Genomic DNA, 24,925 nt, shown 5'->3' on the forward strand with positions numbered 1-24,925 from the left:
AAACTTTTTATACTGCTATTTTACATTGATCTTTTTGGTGATTGTTTTAAGTTTCTATGTCACAATATATATTAAAAAATTATCCTATAATCATACAGTTTTCATACTGTGTACTGAGCCTGAGTATAGGCTGATACTTTCTGATTTGTAGAGGTCAATTTTCAGCCATCATCTCAGTATCAGCAAAGGTAAGATTGCAGTGGAAATAACAGTGGAAATAACATCGCTGTATATTAATTCTGCAATGTAGCAATAATTATCTGTCTATTTTATACACTAAATTCTAGCTTTAATTGTAGTTCATGGAAACTGGGGACCATGGAGCGCTTGGGGAGCATGTAGTCGTACCTGCAGTGGTGGACAGATGAGGAGATATCGAGCTTGTGATAACCCAGCTCCCTCAAACAGTGGCAGAGGCTGCACAGGTGCTGACACAGATATACACAAATGTAACTCAAACAAGTGTCCCGGTGAGTACATTGCTCTATAGCCTGTATGAAGTTATCCTATAAGATGCGACTGAGACACAGTATTGGATAAGAAAGCAAACAGACAAAATTAAACTGCAGCAAATGCAAATATCTTAATTATCATATAAAAGATTCTTATTATTAGGGTTGAGCAAATCGAAGTATCTGAAGTGGACCTCAGAAAAAATTTGATTAGCCGCAAAGCCAACTTTCCTCATATTAACCTCATCCATTTGTGTGCAAAGAGGCAGCCACGGCCATCTTGATTGAAGATCCCGCACAAAATCTCATGCGCGATGATGTCACCACGTCAACCAGTGTGATAAAGTCATAGCACACTGCGCAAGATTTTGTGTGGGATCTTCAATCTAGATGGCCATGGCAGCTTCATGCTCAAAAGGATAAGATGAATATTATTATTATTTTTCTGACTGATTAACCTCTGAAAGCTCTCGTTTTTAATCTCAGATGCCGCGTCAGCGGTGAATGCGGCACCGAAGGGGTTCATTGACGGGGGGCAGTGTAATTGCTGTTCCCCATCATTGCGCCCAAAAATTCCTCACAAAGCAAATTTCTTTGTAAAATCCGGCAAAGCAGCTGAATTGAATTTATGTAAACTTCACTCAACACTACTTATTATCACTGATTATGTATATTAATGTATATTAGGATATTTGAAGAAGTCAACTTATAGTCACATATTGTCATGGATGAGATTTGCAGATAGCTGGAACTTATAAATAAACGAGCGATTGGCTTGATCCCAAACTAAGGAGCTATTAGGTGAGCCCTATAAAACCCTAAGAGCTCTCCCTGACTGCTATGCACATACAAGGGTCTCAATGGTAGACGATTGCATGCCCACATACCTAAGCCTGTGTGACACCTGAAAACCCTATAATAGTGAGGGGACATGACCACCGGCTCCCTGCACTTAATACGGAGTGAGTCAGGGTTACCTAGAATCAAGCCAGCAAGCAAACACAATAAAGTAAACGACTTATCTGAGCAAACAGCAGACGCAGCCTCCAGCAGTGAACATTTCATCCAGGAAGTAGTATAAACCACAAAGTGAGGCAGTATGGGAGGGAATATAAAGGAAGACGATTATGTCTAAATAAGTGACACCTGGCAGAAGGAAAGGAGATGAGAAACCAAAACAAAGAACATCATACAAGAGGTAGAGAAGAACGTCTGCCAGACCTTCTCACAGAAGTGGCAGTGACAGTACCCCTCCCTCTACGGGTGGACTCCGGACACTCAGAGCCCACCTTCTCAGGATGAGACCTATGGAAAGTGCTGATGAGATGAGTGGCCTTAATGTCCACCACTGGGACCCACATCCTCTCCTCAGGACCATAACCCTCCCAATGAACGAGGTACTGGAGAGAACCGCGGATAATGCGAGAATCCACAATCCTAGAGATCTGAAATTCAAGATTACCGTCAACAATAATCAGAGGAGGAGGCAAAGAGGAGGGTACAATGGGTTGGACATAAGGTTTTAATAGGGACTTGTGAAAAACATTATGGATCTTCCAAGTCTGAGGAAGATCAAGACGGAAGGCAACGGGATTGATGACGGACAAGATCTTGTAAGGCCCAATAAACTTAGGACCCAACTTCCAGGAGGGAACCTTCAGTTTGATATTCTTTGTGGACAACCACACCAGATCACCCACATTCAGATCCGGACCAGGCACACGTCTCTTATCCGCCACACGCTTATATCGCTTCACTCATCCTCTTCAGATTACCCTGAATCTTTTGCCAAATAAATGACAAAGACTAGGAAAATCTCTCCTCATCAGGTAAACCAGAAGACCCCTCTCCAGAGAATGTCCCAAACTGCGGATGAAACCCATATGCACCAAAAAATGGTGACTTATCAGAGGACTCCTGGCGACAGTTATTTAAAGCAAACTCAGCAAGGGACAAAAAAGAATACCAATCCTCCTGATTCTCCACCACAAAACAGCGCAGATATGTCTCAAGATTCTGATTGACACGTTCGGTCTGACCATTTGACTGCGGGTGAAAAGCAGAAGAGAACGACAACCGAACCCCCAAGCGAGAACAGAAGGCCTTCCAGAATCTGGAAACAAATTGCGTGCCCCTATCAGAAACGATGTGTGAAGGGATGCCATGCAATTTAACAATATGATCAACAAACGCTTGCGCCAGCGTCTTAGCATTGGGTAACCCAGGAAAGGGAATGAAATGTGCCATTTTGCTGAAACGGTCCACTACCACCAGAATCACAGTCTTCCCCGAGGAACGAGGCAGGTCCGTAATGAAGTTCATGGACAGATGCGTCCAAGGACGGGAAGGAATGAGTAACGGGAGGAGAGAACCCGATGGCCGTGAATGAGGGACCTTGGCATGAGCGCAGGTCTCGCAGGCTGCCACAAAACCCTCAACCGTCTTACGAAGAGCCGGCCACCAGAATCTCTGAGCAATGAGATCCACTGTGGCTCTACTCCCCGGGTGCCCAGCAAGGACAGTATCGTGGTGCTCCTTAAAAACCTTGTGTCGTAAAGCGAGAGGCACAAACAACCTCCCAGGAGGACAAAGTTTAGAAGCCTCTGCCTGGGCTGCCTGAACCTTTGCCTCCAAATCAGGATAAAGAGCAGAGACGACTACCCCTTCAGCCAAAATGGGACCCGGGTCTTCAAAGTTCCCCCCTCCCGGAAAACAACGTGACAGGGCATCCGCCTTCACATCTTTAACCCCAGGGCGGAACGTAACCACAAAATTAAACCTAGAAAAGAACAAAGACCATCTGGCCTGTCTCGGGTTCAGATGCTTGGCCTATTCCAAGTGGGCCAGATTCTTATGGTCGGTAAATACGGTAATAGGGTGTCTGGCTCGCTCTAACCAATGGCACCATTCCTCAAAAGCTAATTTGATGGCCAACAACTCCCTATCTCCCACATCGTAATTTCTCTCTGCAGATGATAGTTTCCTTGAGAAAAAGGCACACGGTCGCCATTTGGCAGAAGAAGGACCCTGAGACAAGACCGCACCCACACCCACCTCAGAAGCATCCACCTCAACAATAAAAGGTAGAGAGACATCAGGTTGTACCAAAATGGGAGCAGAAACAAAACTCTCTTTAATAGTAGAAAAGGCTTTAAGCGCATCTACCGACCACGAGGAAAAATCCACCCCCTTTTTAGTCATATAAGTGAGTGGCTTAACAACAGAGCAATAATTCAAAATGAACTTTCTGTAATAATTTGCAAAACCCAAAAAACTCATCAGCGCCTTCTGATTCTCCTGAAGCTCCCAATCAAGCACAGCGCGGACCTTCTCAGGGTCCATCCGAAAACCAGAAGCGGAGAGAAGAAAACCAAGAAATTGAATCTCCGGATCCGCAAACACACATTTTTCCAGTTTAGCGTACAATTTATTCTCCCGCAGAATCAGCAAGACCTGACATAGGTGGCCCCGATGAGTCTTGAAATCAGGAGAAAAAATCAAAATGTCATCTAGATACACCAGTACAAATTTCCCCATTAAATGATAAAAAAATGCTGTTCACAAAATGTTGGAAGACGGCCGGAGCATTCATCAAACCAAAGGGCATAACCAAATTTTCGAAATGACCCTCAGGGGTATTGAAGGCCGTCTTCCATTCGTCCCCTTGCCTGACCCTGACTAGGTTGTATGCCCCTCTTAAATCCAACTTAGAAAAAACTTTAGCCCCAACAATCTGGTTAAACAGGTCCGGGATCAGAGGAAGCAGATATGGGTCACGAATCATGATACGGTTCAGCTCCCTGAAATCCAGACAAGGTCTTAAAGAAGCATCTTTTTTCTTAAAAAAAAAAAAAACTGTGGCAACAGGTGACTTCAAGGGTCGGATGTGTCCCTTTCTCAGGCTCTCAGCGATATAAGTATGCATAGCGACCCTTTCAGGTTGGGAGAGATTGTATAGATGTGATTTTGGCAGCTTGGCGCCTGGGATGAGATTAATAGGGCGGTCGTACTCCCGGTGAGGGGGCAACCACTCTCGTAAAACACATCCGAAAATTCAGAGAGAAAAGATGGCACAGTCTTGGTAGAAACCTCTGAAAGAGATTCTCTCTGCAAAAGTCACTCCAACCATTTATTTGCCTTGCTTGCCAATCAATGGTGGGATTATGTTTAGTGAGCCAGGGTAGCCCCAACACTAGAGGAGTAGGTAATCCGTTTAAGACGAAACATGACATATCCTCAACATGAGCGTCACCCACAGTCAAACGGATATTGTGAACTATGCCCTTTATCGATCTTTGGGAAAGTGGAGCGGAATCGATAGCAAAAACAGGTATATCCTTTTCCAAAGTGCATACCTGCAGGTAGGAGAAAACGGGAACTACAAGCAAACGGCAAACCTTCAATTTCCGCATCAACCTTGCCAATAGTAGCAAATGGAAAGTTTTTGGAGTTTTTTTTGGTTTTGTTTTGTTTTTATTACCCTCTGAAAACTTCATGAATCTCCTAGAGGGGCAAACATTAGCTAAATGATTTATACCCCCACAGCAGAAACAAACCCTCCTCTGAGAGCTGAATCCTCTACTATCAGAGGCAAGCAAACCCAGCTGCATGGCCTCCTCCTCAGAGGGGATTGAGACAGACTGCTCACTGAATGAGACAGCCCCACTGTCCTTGGGCTGAATGTGACAAGAAAGAGTAGTCTCCTCTCTCTCTCTCTAAGACGCCTGTCAATACGAACAGCTAGAGACATGGCTGACTCTAAGGACCCTGGTCTCTAATGAAAAGCGAATGCATCTTTCAATCTTTCGGAGTGCAGCATCATTCCAACCAGTATCAGCTGCCCATCTCCGAAATTCAGAACAATATATCTCTGTGGATTGTTTACCCTGGCATAAAAAACGCAGTTTAGATTCAGCCAGAGCAATACGATCCGGGTCATCATATATCTGCCCCAGGGCTACAAAAAATGAATCCACCGATCGGAGGGGCCGTGCCACCACCAGCAGCGAAAAGGCCCAAGACTGGGCATTATCCCTTAGCAGCGGGATGATGATCCCCACCCTCTGCTCCTCATCACCAGAGGAATGGGGAAGTAGGCAAAAATGGAGTTTGCAAGCCTCTCTAAAGTGAACAAAATTCTCACTACCCCCGGAGAAGCAAGATCTTAGGCTCGGAACAAACTCCATTAACGCCAGCAGAACCGGTCACCTGAAACTGAGACAAAGTTTTACGGAGATCTGCTACCTCCAGCAAAAGACCTTGCATGCGGTCAATCAAGGCTGAAACCGGATCCATGCTTAAGACGGTTATGGCGGTTTATAATGTCATGGATGAGATTTGCAGATAGCTGGAACTTATAAATAAACGAGCGACTGGCTTGATCCCAAACTAAGGAGCTATTAGGTGAGCCCTATAAAACCCTAAGAGATGAGAAAGTGAAACCAAAACAAAGAACATCATACAAGAGGTAGAGAAGAACGTCTGCCAGACCTTCTCACAGAAGTGGCGGTGACACATATACAGATAAGGGAATTTCTTGAGTTGTTTTGTGTCCCATTCTAACCAAGCAGTCAAAAAAAATTATTTACAAGGAGAAGAAGAAGAAAATCCCTTTATTGTCCCTAGATGGGGAAATTTTGGCATAGCAGCAGCAATCACATTCATAAAAGGAGCAAAAATAAGAGTAATTAGAAATTAAAGAGTAAAATACAAGAAAAACATAACACAGAATTTACTTAAAAAATTCACTACTGGGTTTCTGGGAACAGTGGTGGTTATAAATCCTAACCACTGCTGGGAGGAAGGACCTCCGATAACGTTCCTTCAAGCACCTAGGATGCAGCAGTCTGTCACTGAAGGAGCTCTCCAGCTCCACAACAGCTTTGTGCATGGGGTGGGAGACATTGTCTAACAGTAACATAGTAACATAGTAACATAGTACATAAGGCCGAAAAAAGACATTTGTCCATCCAGTTCGGCCTGTTATCCTGCAAGTTGATCCAGAGGAAGGCAAAAAACCCTGTGAGGTAGAAGCCAATTTTCTCCACTTTAGGGGAATAAAAAATTTCTTCCCGACTCCAATCAGAATAACTCCCTGGATCAACGACCCCTCTCTAGTAGCTATAGCCTGTAATATTATTACGCTCTAGAAACACATCCAGGCCCCTCTTGAATTCCTTTATTGTACTCACCATCCCCACCTCCTCAGGCAGAGAGTTCCATAGTCTCACTGCTCTTACCGTAAAGAATCCTCTTCTATGTTTGTGTACAAACCTTCTTTCCTCCAGACGCAGAGGATGTCCCCTCGTCACAGTCACAGTCCTGGGGATAAATAGATGATGGGAGAGATCTCTGTACTGACCCCTGATATATTTATACATATTAATTAGATCTCCCCTCAGTCGTCTTTTTTCTAAAGTGAATAACCCTAATTTTGATAATCTTTCAGGGTACTGTAGTTGCCCCATTCCAGTTATTACTTTAGTTGCCCTCCTCTGAACCCTCTCTAGCTCTGCTATGTCTGCCTTGTTTACTGGAGCCCAGAACTGTACACAGTACTCCATGTGTGGTCTGACTAGCGATTTGTAAAGTGGTAGGACTATGTTCATATCACGGGAATCTATGCCCCTTTTGATGCAACCCATTATCTTGTTGGCCTTGGCAGCAGCTGCCTGACACTGGTTTTTGCTGTTTAGTTTGCTGTTTATTAAAATTCCTAGATCCTTTTCCATGTCAGTGTTACCGAGTGTTTTACCATTTAGTATGTACGGGTGACTTGCATTTTTCCTTCCCATGTGCATAACCTTACATTTATCAGTGTTAAACCTCATCTGCCACTTATCTGCCCAAGCCTCCAATCTATCCAGATCCATCTGTAGTAGTATACTGTCCTCTTCAGTGTAAATTACTTTACACAGTTTAGTGTCATCTGCGAAAATTGATACTTTACTATGCAAGCCTTCTACAAGATCATTAATAAATATATTGAAGAGAATAGGGCCCAATACTGACCCCTGAGGTACCCCACTAGTGACAGTGACCCAATCTGAATGTGTACCGTTAATAACCACCCTCTGTTTTCTATCACTCAGCCAGTTACTTACCCACATACAGATGTTTTCTCCCAGTCCGAGCATTCTCATTTTATATACTAACCTTTTATGCGGTACAGTGTCAAATGCTTTGGAGAAGTCCAGATATACGACATCCATTGATTCGCCGCTGTCAAGTCTAGAACTTACCTCCTCATAGAAACTGATTAAATTAGTTTGACATGACCGATCCCTCACGAAGCCATGCTGATATGGCGTTATTTGCTTATTTCCGTTGAGATGCTCTAATATAGCATCTCTCAGAAAACCTTCAAACAGTTTACCCACAACAGATGTTAAACTTACCGGCCTATAGTTTCCAGGCTCTGTTTTTGGACCCTTTTTGAATATTGGCACCACATATGCCACGCGCCAATCCTGTGGGACATTCCCTGTCAGTATAGAGTCCGCAAATATCAGAAATAAGGGTCTGGCTATGACATTACTTAATTCCTTTAGGATACGGGGGTGTATGCCATCCGGTCCTGGCGATTTGTCTATTTTAATCTTTTTAAGCCGCTGATGTACTTCTTCCTGGGTCAGACAGGACACTTTTAATGGGGAATTTATTTTTGCATTCTGCATGTCATCTGACAATTTATTTTCCTCAGTGAATACATTGGAGAAAAAAATATTTAACAGCTTTGCTTTCTCCTCGTCGCTCTCTGCGACTCCCCCCTCATTACTCTTTAAAGGGCCAACACCTTCAGCTTTATACTTTTTAACATTTATATAATTGAAGAACATTTTAGGGTTGGTTTTACTCTCTTTGGCAATTAATCTCTCGGTCTCTAGTTTGGCCGCTTTTATTTGTTTTTTACATGTTCTATTTTTTTCCTTATAGTTTTTCAGTGCTTCCGTGCAACCCTCCTGTTTTAGTGTTTTATATGCTTTCTTTTTGTCATTTATTGCTTTCTTTACAGTTCTATTTATCCACATTGGTTTCTTTTTGTTCCTTAACCTTTTATTACCATACGGTATGTACCTCTGACAATGAGTTTTTAGGATGCTTTTAAAGATATCCCATTTTGTGGCTGTATTTTTATTTTTGAGGACTTTGTCCCAGTTAGTTTGGCCTATGGCCTCTCTTAGTTGGCTAAATTTAGCTTTTTTGAAGTTTGGTATTTTTGTTCCTCCCTGTAGAAACGCTCTTTTGAATGATAATTGGAAGGTTATTACTTTATGGTCACTATTTCCCAGGTGTCCCCCGACCTGCACGTCTGTTGTTCTGTCAGGTCTATTGGTTAATACTAAGTCCAGTATGGCCGTCCCTCTAGTCGGGTCCTGAACCAGTTGGGAGAGGTAATTGTCTTTGGTTATAGCCACGAACCTGTTTCCCTTATGAGATATACAAGTTTCAGTTTCCCAGTCTATATCTGGGTAGTTGAAGTCCCCCATAATAACCACCTCATTATGATTTGCCGCCTCGTCTATCTCGTTTAGTAGTAGATTTTCTGTGGACTCTGGTATATTAGGTGGTTTATAGTAAACTCCTATTAGTAATTTATTGTTGTTTTTAGCTCCATGTATCTCTACCCATAGTGACTCCACATGTTCATGTCCCTCACTTATATCTTCTCGGACTGTGGGCTTTAGACAGGACTTTAACAGTGATGTTAATTTTGCTAGAGTTCTTCTGTCATCCACCTCCTGCACTGGATCAAGGGGACAACCTAGGACAGAGCTGGCCTTCTTAATGAGCTTATCTAATCTCTGTCTCTCAGCCACAGAAAAGCTGCTCCCCCAACAAATCAAACCTGATCCAATTGGCCTGAAAATTGGTGTATGACACTCTCAGGTCTCCTAGTACTTTTCTTTTCAGAATTTTCTCTTTCTTCCTTCCCCTTTCATGCCCTCAAATGCAAAGACAGAGTGACTCTGACATATATAGCTAAGAGTAAGCACATGGTTGACGGTGTTAACAATGGTTCTGAACAAGCATTCCAAAATGTATGCCTTAATGCAGGCAGGTTTCTAGCCATGTTTATACAAATACATTGCAGTATCGGAAGAATCAGTAGCTTTTTCAAAACAACCATCCAAAAATGTTGTGTTAACAAGGGCTGATACCTGCCTGTGTTTATACACACACAATAGTATTGAAAGAAGCAGTAGCTTGTAGGTCCTCATGGACAAGGCAGGAATTGTGAGGCTGTATGGAAGTATTTGCAGCAGCAGCAGTAGCAGCACAGTGTAAAACCTAACAGACAAGGCAATAGATATGTGGCTGTTTAGGGGTAATATTAATAATAGTGGCAAGGCAGTGTTGTAGAAATATTAATAGTTGTAATCTGCTCGTCGGGACCAGTGGTAAAACCGTCAGTATGAAAACCTTCTCATGGGCTTGGAGACGTGTTCTCAGTGTGTAGGGGGGCGTTTGCCGGTTTGTGAGCACTAAGTGCAATGCACTGGCCTTCTTCCCTTCAAATGTCTATACACATTAGAGAAGTGAAGTCTGCATAACGAGAGATACATATTATACCTCTGCTGCGGCTTCGCTATCCCTTTCTGGATACATATCTGCTTTTAAGACATGCATATCTGCCTTGTCGGTATACTCGTACCGTATACTGACAATAGCCGTAGCAATGTCTCGCAGATAATCTCAAACCTATAAGAACCAGTAGAATGATCTTCATTAGATACTAGTCACTTTTGAGCAGTATTGAATGAGGTCCATGCTGACAGTGATGAGGGGTGGGCGGCCACCTGGCTGGTCAGACAATGGACATGACTCATCCTTCCTTATACAGGGATGGGGTGTGTGCATTGTCTGTCCAGCCACATTGATTGCCCCTCCCTGTCCTTTGACAGGTCATCACTTCCTGTTTGTCATCACTTCCTGTATCCTTGTCTTGGGCCAGCCCCTTTTACACCTTTTGTGAGTAAATAAAAGGAACAGACTGGGCAAGGAGGAGGAGGAGTTGCTCAGAATTCAATCAAGATGGTAACACCTGGGTCTGTCTCTGACTGTGGTTGAGGGAAGAGAGATTTACCTATTTCTTTACACAAAGTTTGATGCGAGCAGATTACAACTATTAATATTTCTACAACAGTTTGGCGAGCCAGCCAGGAGAAGGTTTTCATACTGACGGTTTTACCACTGGTCCCGATTCAGCCCAAGTACCCTCTGCTAGAGCATTCTTTGGCTACATCCGACACAGGGAGACAGATGACAATCTATAAAAACACACACACATCCTAAGATAAAATGTCCATAATAAAATTTCCACAACAGCAGTAGATGTGCAGCTGTGTTTGAGTAGTGGCTGTGGCAGTAGGGCAAGTTGCAGATGTGGTGGCAGCAGCAATAAAGTATGAAACATGATGGCAGGAACACAGCAGCATTATTGGGTTGGCAATAGTCACTGTCAGCAATAGCAGAACTATTCATTGGAGACAGCCAATGGGATATTTGCTGCATTATGCAATTATGCACTTAAACAACTGATCCAATGAGTGGCTTCTCTCACCCAGGCTCATAAATTATAAGACAGCACAGCAATACTTCAGTTTACACCTATTATAGGAGGGAAATTGAAAGCAATACTCTGCTCTGTTTCTGTTGGGAACAGGAGGATATCCAATGAGGATGTGGGAAAGATGAATATGTACCTGGTGTAGGAAGCACACAGACAAAAATCTGGAATGTGTCAAATAGGACCTGGCTTAATAACTGTGGTGCTGCGTTTCTGCTGCAATTCAAAAATACACTGCGTGCAGAATTATTAGGCAAATGAGTATTTTGACCACATCATCCTCTTTATGCATGTTGTCTTACTCCAAGCTGTATAGGCTCGAAAGCCTACTACCAATTAAGCATATTAGGTGATGTGCATCTCTGTAATGAGAAGGGGTGTGGTCTAATGACATCAACACCCTATATTAGGTGTGCATAATTATTAGGCAACTTCCTTTCCTTTGGCAAAATGGGTCAAAAGAAGGACTTGACAGGCTCAGAAAAGTCAAAAATAGTGAGATATCTTGCAGAGGGATGCAGCACTCTTAAAATTGCAAAGCTTCTGAAGCGTGATCATCGAACAATCAAGCGTTATATTCAAAATAGTCAACAGGGTCGCAAGAAGCGTGTGGAAAAACCAAGGCGCAGAATAACTGCCCATGAACTGAGAAAAGTCAAGCGTGCAGCTGCCAAGATGCCACTTGCCACCAGTTTGGCCATATTTCAGAGCTGCAACATCACTGGAGTGCCCAAAAGCACAAGGTGTGCAATACTCAGAGACATGGCCAAGGTAAGAAAGGCTGAAAGATGACCACCACTGAACAAGACACACAAGCTGAAACGTCAAGACTGGGCCAAGAAATATCTCAAGACTGATTTTCCTAAGGTTTTATGGACTGATGAAATGAGAGTGAGTCTTGATGGGCCAGATGGATGGGCCCGTGGCTGGATTGGTAAAGGGCAGAGAGCTCCAGTCCGACTCAGACGCCAGCAAGGTGGAGGTGGAGTACTGGTTTGGGCTGGTATCATCAAAGATGAGCTTGTGGGGCCTTTTCGGGTTGAGGATGGAGTCAAGCTCAACTCCCAGTCCTACTGCCAGTTTCTGGAAGACACCTTCTTCAAGCAGTGGTACAGGAAGAAGTCTGCATCCTTCAAGAAAAACATGATTTTCATGCAGGACAATGCTCCATCACACGCGTCCAAGTACTCCACAGCGTGGCTGGCAAGAAAGGGTATAAAAGAAGAAAATCTAATGACACGGCCTCCTTGTTCACCTGATCTGAACCCCATTGAGAACCTGTGGTCCATCATCAAATGTGAGATTTACAAGGAGGGAAAACAGTACACCTCTCTGAACAGTGTCTGGGAGGCTGTGGTTGCTGCTGCACGCAATGTTGATGGTGAACAGATCAAAACACTGACAGAATCCATGGATGGCAGGCTTTTGAGTGTCCTTGCAAAGAAAGGTGGCTATATTGGTCACTGATTTGTTTTTGTTTTGTTTTTGAATGTCAGAAATGTATATTTGTGAATGTTGAGATGTTATATTGGTTTCACTGGTAAAAATAAATAATTGAAATGGGTATATATTTGTTTTTTGTTAAGTTGCCTAATAATTATGCACAGTAATAGTCACCTGCACACACAGCTATCCCCCTAAAATAGCTAAAACTAAAAACAAACTAAAAATTACTTCCAAAAATATTCAGCTTTGATATTAATGAGTTTTTTGGGTTCATTGAGAACATGGTTGTTGTTCAATAATAAAATTAATCCTCAAAAATACAACTTGCCTAATAATTCTGCACTCCCTGTATGTCCCATTGGGCTGCAAATGTTCGCGAACTGCAAGTTCGCGGCGGGCCCCATTCACTTAAATGGCAGACGAACCTGAAAAACCTTCTGCTCATATTTGCAGCCACCAAATACTTAGTAGAAGTGCACAAATAGTCCCATAATATGGACAGTGACATACTAGAGGGGGATCAATGACAAAAATTCCAACCAAAAATCTGTGTCTTAATCAGGGGACATTTTTATGCGTCTTAGGCCTCATGCACACGACCGTTGTTCGGGTCCGCATCGGAGCCGCAGTTTTTGTGGCTCGGGTGCGGACCCATTCACTTCAATGGGGCCGCAAAATATGCGGACAGCACTCCGTGTTCTGTCCGCATCCGTTGCTCTGTTCCGAGGCCCCGCAAAAAAAATATAGCATGTCCTATTCTTGTCCGTTTTGCGTACAAGAATAGACATGTCTACAATGGGCCGCCGGTTCTGTTCCTCAAATTGCGGAAGGCACACAGGTAGATTACACGGTCATTGGATATCAATTTTACAGCAGGCCAGTGGACTACAGGCCTCAAAAATTATGCATTCAGCGTACAGAAAAGAACAAGTAAGTATGTGGCTGGAGGTAGACTACACGGTCATTGGATATCAATTTTGCAGCAGGCCAGTGGACTACAGGCCGCAAAAATAATGTATTCAGCGTACAGAAAAGAACAAGTATGTATGTGGCTGGAGGTAGATTACATAGTCATTGGATATCAATTTTACTGCACACCAGTGTATTACAGGCCCCAAAAATTATGCATTCACTATACAGAAAAGATCAAGTGATTATGTGGCTGGAGGTCTATTAGACGGTCAATGGATATCAATTTTACTGAAGGCCAGTACAAATACAGGTCAAATACATATGTTTAAAAGAACTAAAAATATAAAATTGGATTAAAAACATGGCTAACGAAATCCCCCCTCTTGAAAAAAAAACTACTGATAATAGTTGAAACACGTGGTCGTCACAGGTGTTATATTCCTCCGAGGCCCAAAACATTAGGCATTTAACGGACAAAAAAGGCCTTTTATGCCGCTGTATTTACCTAAGACAAGGACAATTATTTGTTCTGGGAGGTGGCAGATATTTGTGGGCTGTCATGAGGAAATTAAATTAAAAGTGGTCGACTCGTCACATGTGTTGAATTCCATCGAGATCCATGCCTCATTCATTTTAAAAAATGTGAGGTAGTCCACACTGTTGTGAGCTAGGCGAGTGCGCTTATCGGTCACGATCCCCCCTGCTGCGCTGAATGTCCTTTCGGACAGAACACTGGATGAGGGGCAAGCCAGTTCCATGGCAAATTGCGCCAGCTCTGGCCACAGGTCAAGCCTGCACACCCAGTAGTTCAGGGGTTCCTCTCTTCTCAGAGCGTCCACATCGGCCGTTAACCCAATGTAGTCGGACACCTGTCAGTCGTGGCGTTCCCTGAGGCTGAATCTGGAGGGCGGCTGTCGATGGGTTGGCTGCAAGAATGTTCTCATATCCGAAGTGACCAACAAATCTTCAAACCGCCCTCTTCTTGTATGTGCGGTTGGATTGGTACCCGCAACAGTTTCTCTGTGAGTGGAAATTCCTCTGCCAGTGTCCGCAAAAGCAGAATGCAGCATTTCTCGAAGCAAGGCCTGGAAGTGCTGCATTCTGACAGCTCTCTGTGATGCTGGTAACATGTCTGCCATTTTGTGTTTGTACAAGTACATTGCCACCCAGTACTGGTCCTTGCCCTCTATGCTTTTTATATGGGGGTCCCTCTTCAAACACTGGAGCATGAAGGCCCCCATTTGCACTAAACTGGAAGCGGTGGAGTGGCCTAGCTCCTGCTCATCGTCCCGGATAATGTCGTCCTCTGTCTCCTCCCTCCAGCCACGGACAACACCACGGATCCCAGAAAAGTTTAAAGCATGCTCTTCTTGCTCCTACTCCGCCCCTGCGCCATCCTCCTCTTACTCCTCTTCAGACTCCTGTTGACTTGCCTCAAATGGAGTGGCCCCCCTGGAAACTCATCCAGCATTGGGACTTCCTCATCTTGCTCCTGCTGCTCCTCAACGGCTTGATCAATGACACGATGCAATGTATGCTCCAGAAAGAAGGTATAAGGTACGATGTCACTGATGGCACCCTGGCTGTGACTGACCAGTTTGGTGATCTCTTTAAATGGCCGCAGAAGTCTGCATGCATCGTGCATGAGCAGCCACTGGCGTGGTGAAAAAAAAACAAGCTCCCCAGAACCAGTCCTGCCACAGAGTTTGTACAGGTAGTCGTTAACTGCACATTTCTGCTGGAGCAGCCTATCAAGCATATACAAGGTGGAGTTCCATCGCATCGGGCAGTCACAAATCAGGCGTCTGACGGGCAGGTGGTGTCGCCGCTGAAAGTAAGCAAGGCAAGCCATGGTCATGTAAGATCTTCTAAAATGGCCAGAGATTTACCTGGCCTGCCGCAAGACGTCCTGGACCCCGGGGTATTTGGCAATGAATCGCTGCACAACTAAGTTCAGGATGTGTGCCATGCCCGGCACGTGTGTCATTTTGCCCTGTTTCAGCACGCTCAGCAGATTGGCACCGTTGTCGCACACCACTTTACCAACTGTCAAGTTACCCACTGATCGGCAAGTGACCGCAAAGCTGAAAGGAGTGCAGGACTGGTGTGGCTCTTGGCTTCCAGGCACAACAGCCGCAGCACAGCATGGCAACGTCTCACCTGGCACGTCCAATAGGTGTTGGGGAGCTTGGGGGGCGCAGCGAAAGAGGCAGTAGCAGTGGAAAAGGAGGAGTCAGCCGAGGAGGAGACGGAGGATGGAGTAGGAGAAGGAGAAGAAGAGGCAGGCCTACATGCAATCCGTGGCGTTAACACCAAATCCACACGGGTGCCATGGGTTGCATGCTTGGTGGCCGTCAGAAGGTTCACCCAGTGGGCAGTAAGAGTTATGTACCTTTCCTTTCCTGCCCGTTTTTGCTAGACCACGTGTCTGTGGTCAGATGCATCTTGGCACTGGCACTGTGTGCCAGAGATACATTTACTTGCCGCTGAACGTGGCCATATAGCTCTGGGATGCCCTTCTGGGAGAAATATTTCCTTCTGGGGACCTTCCACTGCGGTGTGCCAATGGCCACAAATTTTCTAAAGGCCTCCGAGTCCAACAGTTTATATGGCAGTCGTTGGCGGGCTATCAGTTCCGACAAGCCAGCGGTCAGCCGTTGGGCAAGAGGGTTATCCGGCATCATCATCTTTTTACTCTTGAATATTTGGGCCACGGAAGCCTGCGTTTTGCCAGATGAACGCGACGATGGCCCAGGGGAAGGTGGAGGACAAATGGGAGGAGAGAGGAAAAGGAGAAGGAGAAGAGGCAGGACGTGGATCGGCGGGAGTGTGGTTTTGTGGGTTCTGATGGTGTTGCTCCCACTGGACTCGATGATGGGAGGCCAGGTGCCTTCTTAAGGCGGTCGTCCCTAGGTAAGTGTTGGGCTTTCAGCGACTTATGCGTTGACAACACAGGCTGCAGATGGCAACACTATTGTCAGCAGTGGACACGTTAAAAAAAAAAACACACTGCGGAGCCATGTGCCGTCATCTTGGGAGCACCAGATACATTTGCAGTCTGCTTTTTGCCTCCGATGCACTGTAAATTCTGCCTGCTTCTCCTCCTTCTCCTCCCTATCTGCTGCTCCGTATCTCCCTCTGAACTCCCCTACTCTTCCTCTCTTGTGGGCACCCACGTGACATCCAATCGACACGTCATCATTGTCACCTTCACACCACTGACATTAGAGATCTCAGAGTAGGCAGCAACAGCGGGGACCACCCTCCTTGGGCTGATCTGGCTACTGTCATAAGACTGCTGGGTGGCGACCGTTGATACCTCCTCTTCCTGATCCGATGCCAAGAATGGCTGCGTGTCGGAAAGGTCTTGGAATGGATGGTAAAATAATTACTCTGACTCGAGCAGAGGGGATATGGTGGTGGTGGTGGTGTTTTTGGGGATGCACACAGCAGAGAGTGAAGAGGGTGCAGAAGCGGAAGGCTGAGTGAGCCACTCAACCAAGTCTGGTGTGTCCTTTGATGTAATCGCACACACCTTCTGCAACTTCCCACTTAGGCTCCGGCCTGGTGCACCTGCCCGACCCCTACCACCCCTGTGGAATGGCCTGCTTCTTCCTCTACTTGTCATTTTTAAAATGACCCTGTGACAAAAGTCACTATAGAAGAGCAGCATTTGTGGAGAAAGGTATATTACACCCCTGCCTCAATTAGTTTTTTGGGGGGGCAACTGGTATATCACACCAGTAGAAATTATTTGTTCCAATAGCGTTTGTCACTCTGTGTAGCTGCGGTAACGCAGCAAAACCGCAAACAAATTCTGCACTACCTAAATGCACTATATAGAAAGTATATTATTTGTATATAACTCCCCTGCTTCAATCAGTTTTTTTGGGGGGCAACTGGTATATCACACCAGTAGAAATTATTTGTTCCAATAGCGTTTGTCACTCTGTGTAGCTGCGGTAACGCAGCAAAACAGCAAACAAATGCTACACTACCTAAATGCCCTATATAGAAAGTATATTATTGGTATATAACACCCCTGCTTCAATCAGTTTTTTGGGGGGCAACTGGTATATCACACCAGTAGAAATTATTTTTCCAATAGCGTTTGTCACTCTGTGTAGCTGCAGTATTGCAGCAGAACCGCACGCAACTGCTGTACAATACAAATGCACTATAATATATGTGTAGCTGCAGTAACGCAGCAAACCGCAAACAAATGCTCTACTACCTAAGTGCACTATATAGAAAGTATATTATTTGTATATAACACCCCTGCTTCAATCAGTTTTTTGGGGGGGCAACTGGTATATCACACCATTAGAAATGATTTGTTCGAATAGTGTTTGTCACTCTGCATAGCTGCGGTAACGCAGCAAAACAGCAAACAAATGCTACACTACCTAAATGCCCTATATAGAAAGTATATTATTGGTATATAACACCCCTGCTTCAATCAGTTTTTTGGGGGGCAACTGGTATATCACACCAGTAGAAATTATTTTTTCCAATAGCGTTTGTCACTCTGTGTAGCTGCAGTATTGCAGCAGAACCGCACGCAACTGCTGTACAATACAAATGCACTATAATATACTTTCTATGTTAGTATATTACATCCCTCAGTAAGTCACACCTATACCAGTCCTTAAAAGGACTTTTGTGGCCCTATTAGCTAGCGTTTGGTCTCCCTAACAGTCTGTCCCTACTCCACACAGCAACCTCTCCCAACACTGGCAAAAGACTGAATGTTAAGGTATGGGGTATGTCCATGTGCTGAAACGTCCCAATTGGCTGTCCTGTACCACCTGATGGATGTGTCATGGGTCAAAGTTCTTCACAATGTAAAAGAATATGGCGTCGGCGGATATCGCCATATGTTTGCCCATTTGTCGAACCGCGAATGAGCAAAGTTTGCCGTGAAACAACTGCCGGGCGAACCGCAAGACCATCTCTACATTTCATGACTTAATCCATTAGGCTCTATTAGGCTCTGTGGAGGTCGCTACATACATATATTCAGTGTCTGTGGCTCTAGACTCTAAGGTAACAAGCAAGTCTGTACTCTTAGACTTATGGCGGCTGATATTTTTGGCCAAAATCCCCAGACAAACGCCTTAAACGCATCCCAAACTGATATTAAGACTAATGACATCTCCAAGAGCTAAATGGAGTGAGATGTCAGCCAACTGGAGTCCAATCAATGAGATGAGATTGGAGGTGTTGGTTACAACTGCCCTGCCCTATAAAAAACACACACCAGTTTTGGGTTTACTTTTCACAAGAAGCATTGCCTGATGTGAAAGATGCCTTGCACAAAAGAGCTCTCAGGAGACCTACGATTAAGAATTGTTGACTTGCATAAAGCTGGAAAGGGTTGCTGTACATCAGTCCACGGTAAGACAAATTGTCTATAAATGGAGAAAGTTCAGCACTGCTGCTACTCTCCCTAGGAGTGGCCGTCCTGTAAAGATGACTGCAAGAGCACAACGCAGACTGCTCAATGAGGTGAAGAAGAATCCTAGAGTGTCAGCTAAAGACTTACAAAAGTCTCTGGCATATGCTAACATCCCTGTTAGCGAATCTACAATACGTAAAACACTAAACAAGCATGGATTTCATGGGAGGATACCACAGAGGAAGCCACTTCTGTAAAAAAAAAAACATTGCTGCACGTTTACAGTTTGCACAAGAGCACCTGGATGTTCCACAGCAGTACTGGCAAAATATTCTGTGGACAGATCAAACCAAAGTTGAGTTGTTTGGAAGAAACACGCAACACTATGTGTGGAGAAAAAGAGGCACAGCACACCAACATCAAAACCTCATCCCAACTGTGAAGTATGGTGGTGGGGGCATCATGGTTTGGGGCTGCTTTGCTGCATCAGGGCCTGGACGATTGCTATCATCAAAGGAAAAATAAATTCCCAAGTTTATCAAGACATTTTGCAGCAGAACTTAAGGCCATCTGTCCACCAGCTGAAGCTAAACAGAAGATGGGTGTTGCAACAGGACAACGACCCAAAGCATAGAAGTAAATCAACAACAGAATAGCTTAAACAGAAGAAAATACGCCTTCTGGAGTGGCCCAGTCAGAGTCCTGACCTCAACCCGATTGAGATGCTCTGGCATGACCTCAAGAAAGAGATTCACACCAGAGATCCCAAGAATATTGCTGAACTGAAAAAGTTCTGTAAAGAGGAATGGTCAAGAATTACTCCTGACCGTTGAGCACATCTGATCTGCAACTACAGTAAACGTTTGGTTGAAGTTATTGCTGCCAAAGGAGGTTCAACCAGTTATTAAATCTAAGGGTTCACATACTTTTTCCACCTGCACTGTGAATGTTTACATGGTGTGTTCAATAAAAACATGGTAACATTTAATTATTTGTGTGTTATTAGTTTAAGCAGACTGTGATTGTCTATTGTAGTGACTTAGATGAAGATCAGATCACATTTTATGACCAATTTGTGCAGAAATCCATATAATTCCAAAGGGTTCACATACTTTTCCTTGCAACTGTGTATATATATATATATATATATATATATATATATATATATATATATATTGTAGAAAGGCACAAGGGACCATCATAGATGGAAGATATGTGTCACCGAGGTTCCTGGCCTCGGTGAAGTAGGAGCCAGTAGTGCATATGTCCGCATCAGTTGCTGATGGACACTTTGATAGTTAGCATAGCTGTGAAAAGCTAATCCGGACCGGCTCTTACTGGGAGCAGCCAAAGTGCAGGGTGGGTGGCTGTTCCCCATGGTCCAGGCCGGGTTTTGACGGGCTTGCAAAAAGTCAGCCAGCAGGGTCAGGGGTGATGATTACCTGGCTGATGGTGGAGCTCTGTGTAGCTGTGTGTTTTTGGAGCCGAGTGAAAACCAGAGGGTCTCTGCCGAGAGACAAAGGACAAAGCAAGGTTCCCATCCACTCCGTGGAGAGTACTGTACTGTGCCCTAAAACTTTCTATGTGATTGTTCAGATTCAAGACTGAATTGTTTTTCTTTAAGTGTCAGCTGAAGTAAGCTGATCACTACCGCCTGTTGAATTGTGGTGTGCCAACAATAAAATACATTTATTACTTTGATTTCCACCACTAAAAGGCTACTGTGTATTTATCTGAAGGCTACCATTTGGGAAATCCCTACAATATATATATATATATATATATATATATATATATATATATATCAGTACAGACCAAAAGTTTGGACACACCTTCTCATTCAAAGAGTTTTCTTTATTTTCATGACTATGAAAATTGTAGATTCACACTGAAGGCATCAAAACTATTATTTAACACATGTGGAATTATATACATAACAAACAAGTGTGAAAAAACTGAAAATATGTCATATCCTAGGTTCTTCAAAGTAACCACCTTTTGCTTTGATTACTGCTTTGCACACTCTTGGCATTCTCTTGATGAGCTTCAAGATGTAGTCCCCTGAAATGGTTTTCACTTCACACGTGTGCCCTGTCAGGTTTAATAAGTGGGATTTCTTGCCTTGTAAATGGGGTTGGGACCATCAGTGGCGTTGAGGAGAAGTCAGGTGGATACACAGCTGATAGTCCTACTGAATAGACTGTTAGAATTTGTATTATGGCAAGAAAAAAGCAGCTAAGTAAAGAAAAACGAGTGGCCATCATTACTTTAAGAAATGAAGGTCAGTCAGTCAGCCGAAAAATTGGGAAAACTTTGAAAGTAAGGGCTATTTGACCATGAAGGAGAGTGATGGGGTGCTGCGCCAGATGACCTGGCCTCCACAGTCACCGGACCTGAACCCAGTCGAGATGGTTTGGGGTGAGCTGGACCGCAGAATGAAGGCAAAAGGGACAACAAGTGCTAAGCATCTCTGGGAACTCCTTCAAGACTGTTGGAAGACCATTTCAGGGGACTACCTCTTGAAGCTCATCAAGAGAATGCCAAGAGTGTGCAAAGCAGTAATCAAAGCAAAAGGTGGCTACTTTGAAGAACCTAGAATATGACATATTTTCAGTTGTTTCACACTTGTTTGTTATGTATATAATTCCACATGTGTTAATTCATAGTTTTGATGCCTTCATAGTCATGAAAATAAAGAAAACTCTTTGAATGAGAAGGTGTCCAAACTTTTGGTCTGTACTGTGTGTGTGTGTGTGTGTGTGTGTATGTATGTGTATATATATATATATATATATACACTGCTCAAAAAAATAAAGGGAACACTTAAACAACACAATGTAACTCCAAGTCAATCACACTTCTGTGAAATCAAACTGTCCACTTAGGAAGCAACACTGAGTGACAATCAATTTCACATGCTGTTGTGCAAATGGGATAGACAACAGGTGGAAATTATAGGCAATTAGCAAGACACCCCCAATAAAGGAGTGGTTCTGCAGGTGGTGATCACAGACCACTTCTCAGTTCCTATGCTTCCTGGCTGATGTTTAGTCACTTTTGAATGCTGGCGGTGCTTTTACTCTAGTGGTAGCATGAGACGGAGTCTACAACCCACACAAGTGGCTCAGGTAGTGCAGCTTATCCAGGATGGCACATCAATGCGAGCTGTGGCAAGAAGGTTTGCTGTGTCTGTCAGCGTAGTGTCCAGAGCATGGAGGCGCTACCAGGAGACAGGCCAGTACATCAGGAGACGTGGAGGAGGCCGTAGGAGGGCAACAACCCAGCAGCAGGACCGCTACCTCCGCCTTTGTGCAAGGAGGAACAGGAGGAGCACTGCCAGAACCCTGCAAAATGACCTCCAGCAGGCCACAAATGTGCATGTGTCTGCTCAAACGGTCAGAAACAGACTCCATGAGGGTGATATGAGGGCCCGACGTCCACAGGTGGGGGTTGTGCTTACAGCCCAACACTGTGCAGGACGTTTGGCATTTGCCAGAGAACACCAAGATTAGCAAATTCGCCACTGGCGCCCTGTGCTCTTCACAGATGAAAGCAGGTTCACACTGAGCACATGTGACAGACGTGACAGAGTCTGGAGACGCCGTGGAGAACGTTCTGCTGCCTGCAACATCCTCCAGCATGACCGGTTTGGCATTGGGTCAGTAATGGTGTGGGGTGGCATTTCTTTGGAGGGCCGCACAGCCCTCCATGTGCTCGCCAGAGGTAGCCTGACTGCCATTAGGTACTGAGATGAGATCCTCAGACCCCTTGTGAGACCATATGCTTGTGCGGTTGGCCCTGGGTTCCTCCTAATGCAAGACAATGCTAGACCTCATGTGGTTGGAGTGTGTCAGCAGTACCTGCAAGACAAAGGCATTGATGCTATGGACTGGCCCGCCCGTTCCCCAGACCTGAATCCAATTGAGCACATCTGGGACATCATGTCTCGCTCTATCCACCAACGTTGGTGACGTTGCACCACAGACTGTCCAGGAGTTGGCAGATGCTTTAGTCCAGGTCTGGGAGCAGATCCCTCAGGAGACCGTCCGCCACCTCATCAGGAGCATGCACAGGCGTTGTAGGGAGGTCATACAGGCACGTGGAGGCCACACACACTACTGAGCCTCATTTTGACTTGTTTTAAGGACATTACATCAAAGTTGGATCAGCCTGTAGTGTATTTTTCCACTTTAATTTTGAGTGTGACTCCAAATCCAGACCTCCATGGGTTGAAAAATTTGATTTCCATTTTTTTATTTTTGTGTGATTTTGTTGTCAGCACATTCAACTATGTAAAGGACAAAGTATTTCAGAAGAATATTTAATTAACTCAGATCTAGGATGTGTTATTTTTCTGTTCCCTTTATTTTTTTGAGCAGTGTATATATATATATATATATATACTTATGGTCCAGAAAAATAATAAGTCCCAAAGCAATCCACAGGGGTATTTGTGAATTGATATGGAATGATGTGAATTTTTTTTTTTTTAGAAATTAAATAAATGATAAAGCGTAACTTGATAGGTAGTGATCCCAAATCGTCCTTAGTAGTTCATATTTTGTAAAAGGACAATTTGGGATCACTACCTATCAAGTCACGCTTTATCTTTTTTTTTTTTACTTTTTTCACTAACAATTTTTTTCACATTATGAAGTTTTATATGAAATTAAGTGATGCTATGTTGATAATCTTATAAGAGTGATATATTCATGAATTTCGATGAATTATTGGGGGTGATAGATATATTGTTGGTACTTTCTCGTTTAATTCCAATTGGATATATATATTTTTTATATTTTTTCTTATATAATTTTCATTATTATTTTTTAATTAATGTAGTTTTTTAGGCCTCATGCACACGACAGTATTTTTTCACGGTCCGCAAAACGGGGTTCCGTTGTTTTCCGTGATCCGTTTCCGTTTTAGTTTCCGTGTGTCTTCCTTGATTTTTGGAGGATCACCAGACATGAACAGTGAAAAAAAAATCTAACTTTCACACTTGCTTTCGGGGCGGATCCATCTGGTATCTGCACAGACGGATCCGCACCTATAATGCAAACAATGGTATCCTTTCAGAGCGGATCCGTCTGCATTATATTTCAGAAAAACATCTAAGTCTAATTGTTAGTCAGACAGATCCATCCTGACTTTGCATTGAAAGTCAATGGGGGACGGATCCGTTTGAAATTGCACCATATTGTGTCAACGTCAAACGGATCCGTCCCTATTGACTTACATTGTAAGTCTGGACGGATCCGTTTGGGTCCGCACGGCCAGGCGGACACCCGAACGTCAAGTTTGCCTTGAAAATGATAGGAAAAAAACAGACACGGATCACGGACGCGGATGACAATCTTGTGTGCCTCCGTGTTTTTTCACGGACCCATTGACTTGAATGGATCCGCGAACCGTTGTCTGTGAAAAAAATAGGATAGGTCATATTTTTTTGACGGACTGGAAACACGGATCACGGACGCGGATGACAAATGGTGCATTTTCCGAGTTTTCAACTGACCCATTGAAAGTCAATGGGTCCGCAGAAAATCACGGAAAACGAAACAACGGACACGGAACACAACAACGGTCGTGTGCATGAGGCCTTAATGCGACTTCAAATGTTAAGAGTGTATGTTAATTAATCAGCCACTAATTGTACATTCATATTTTTTGGGTGAAGCTCCATATAACATAGCACCTTAATTCCAGTTGTTTAAATAGGTGAGCCACCATATATACTATTTCAACCTGTAACAGAGATTGATTACCCACTGCTGAGTCAATATGTGACAATGAGCTATGAGAGCTAGAATAACAAGAGAATTGCCTAGTAGTGGGATTATGGATAGAGTTGAGCGGACACCTGGATGTTCAGGTTTGACGGGTTTGGCCGAACTTCAGAAAAAAGTTCGAGTTCGGGACCCGAACTTGACCCCGAACCCAAATCCCATTGAAGTCAATGGGGACCCGAACTTTTGAGCACTAAAATGGCTGTAAAAATTTCATGGAAAGGGCTAGAGGGCTGCAAATGGCGTAAAAATGTGGTTAATAGCATGGCAAGTGCTCTGCAAACAAATGTGGATAGGGAAATGACTTAAAATAACATAAAATACGTAAAAAAAAATAATTATAATCTTGATCTAGGAG

At 44.0% G+C, this 24,925-nt stretch overlaps 1 protein-coding gene across 2 annotated transcripts in view; it reads left to right on the plus strand.

The window, feature by feature from the left end:
- The window catches only part of HMCN1 (hemicentin 1), a 723,834-nt gene that overhangs the window by 577,663 nt on the left and 121,246 nt on the right, over window positions 1-24,925 (plus strand). For both annotated transcript variants that reach the window (XM_040408842.1, XM_040408843.1), the window contains one exon: window positions 300-470. In XM_040408842.1, the coding sequence (XP_040264776.1) occupies window positions 300-470 (171 nt within the window). The remainder of the gene's footprint in view (window positions 1-299; window positions 471-24,925) is intronic.

Source organism: Bufo bufo, chromosome 9 (assembly GCF_905171765.1).
Source record: "Bufo bufo chromosome 9, aBufBuf1.1, whole genome shotgun sequence".
NCBI lineage: Eukaryota > Metazoa > Chordata > Amphibia > Anura > Bufonidae > Bufo > Bufo bufo.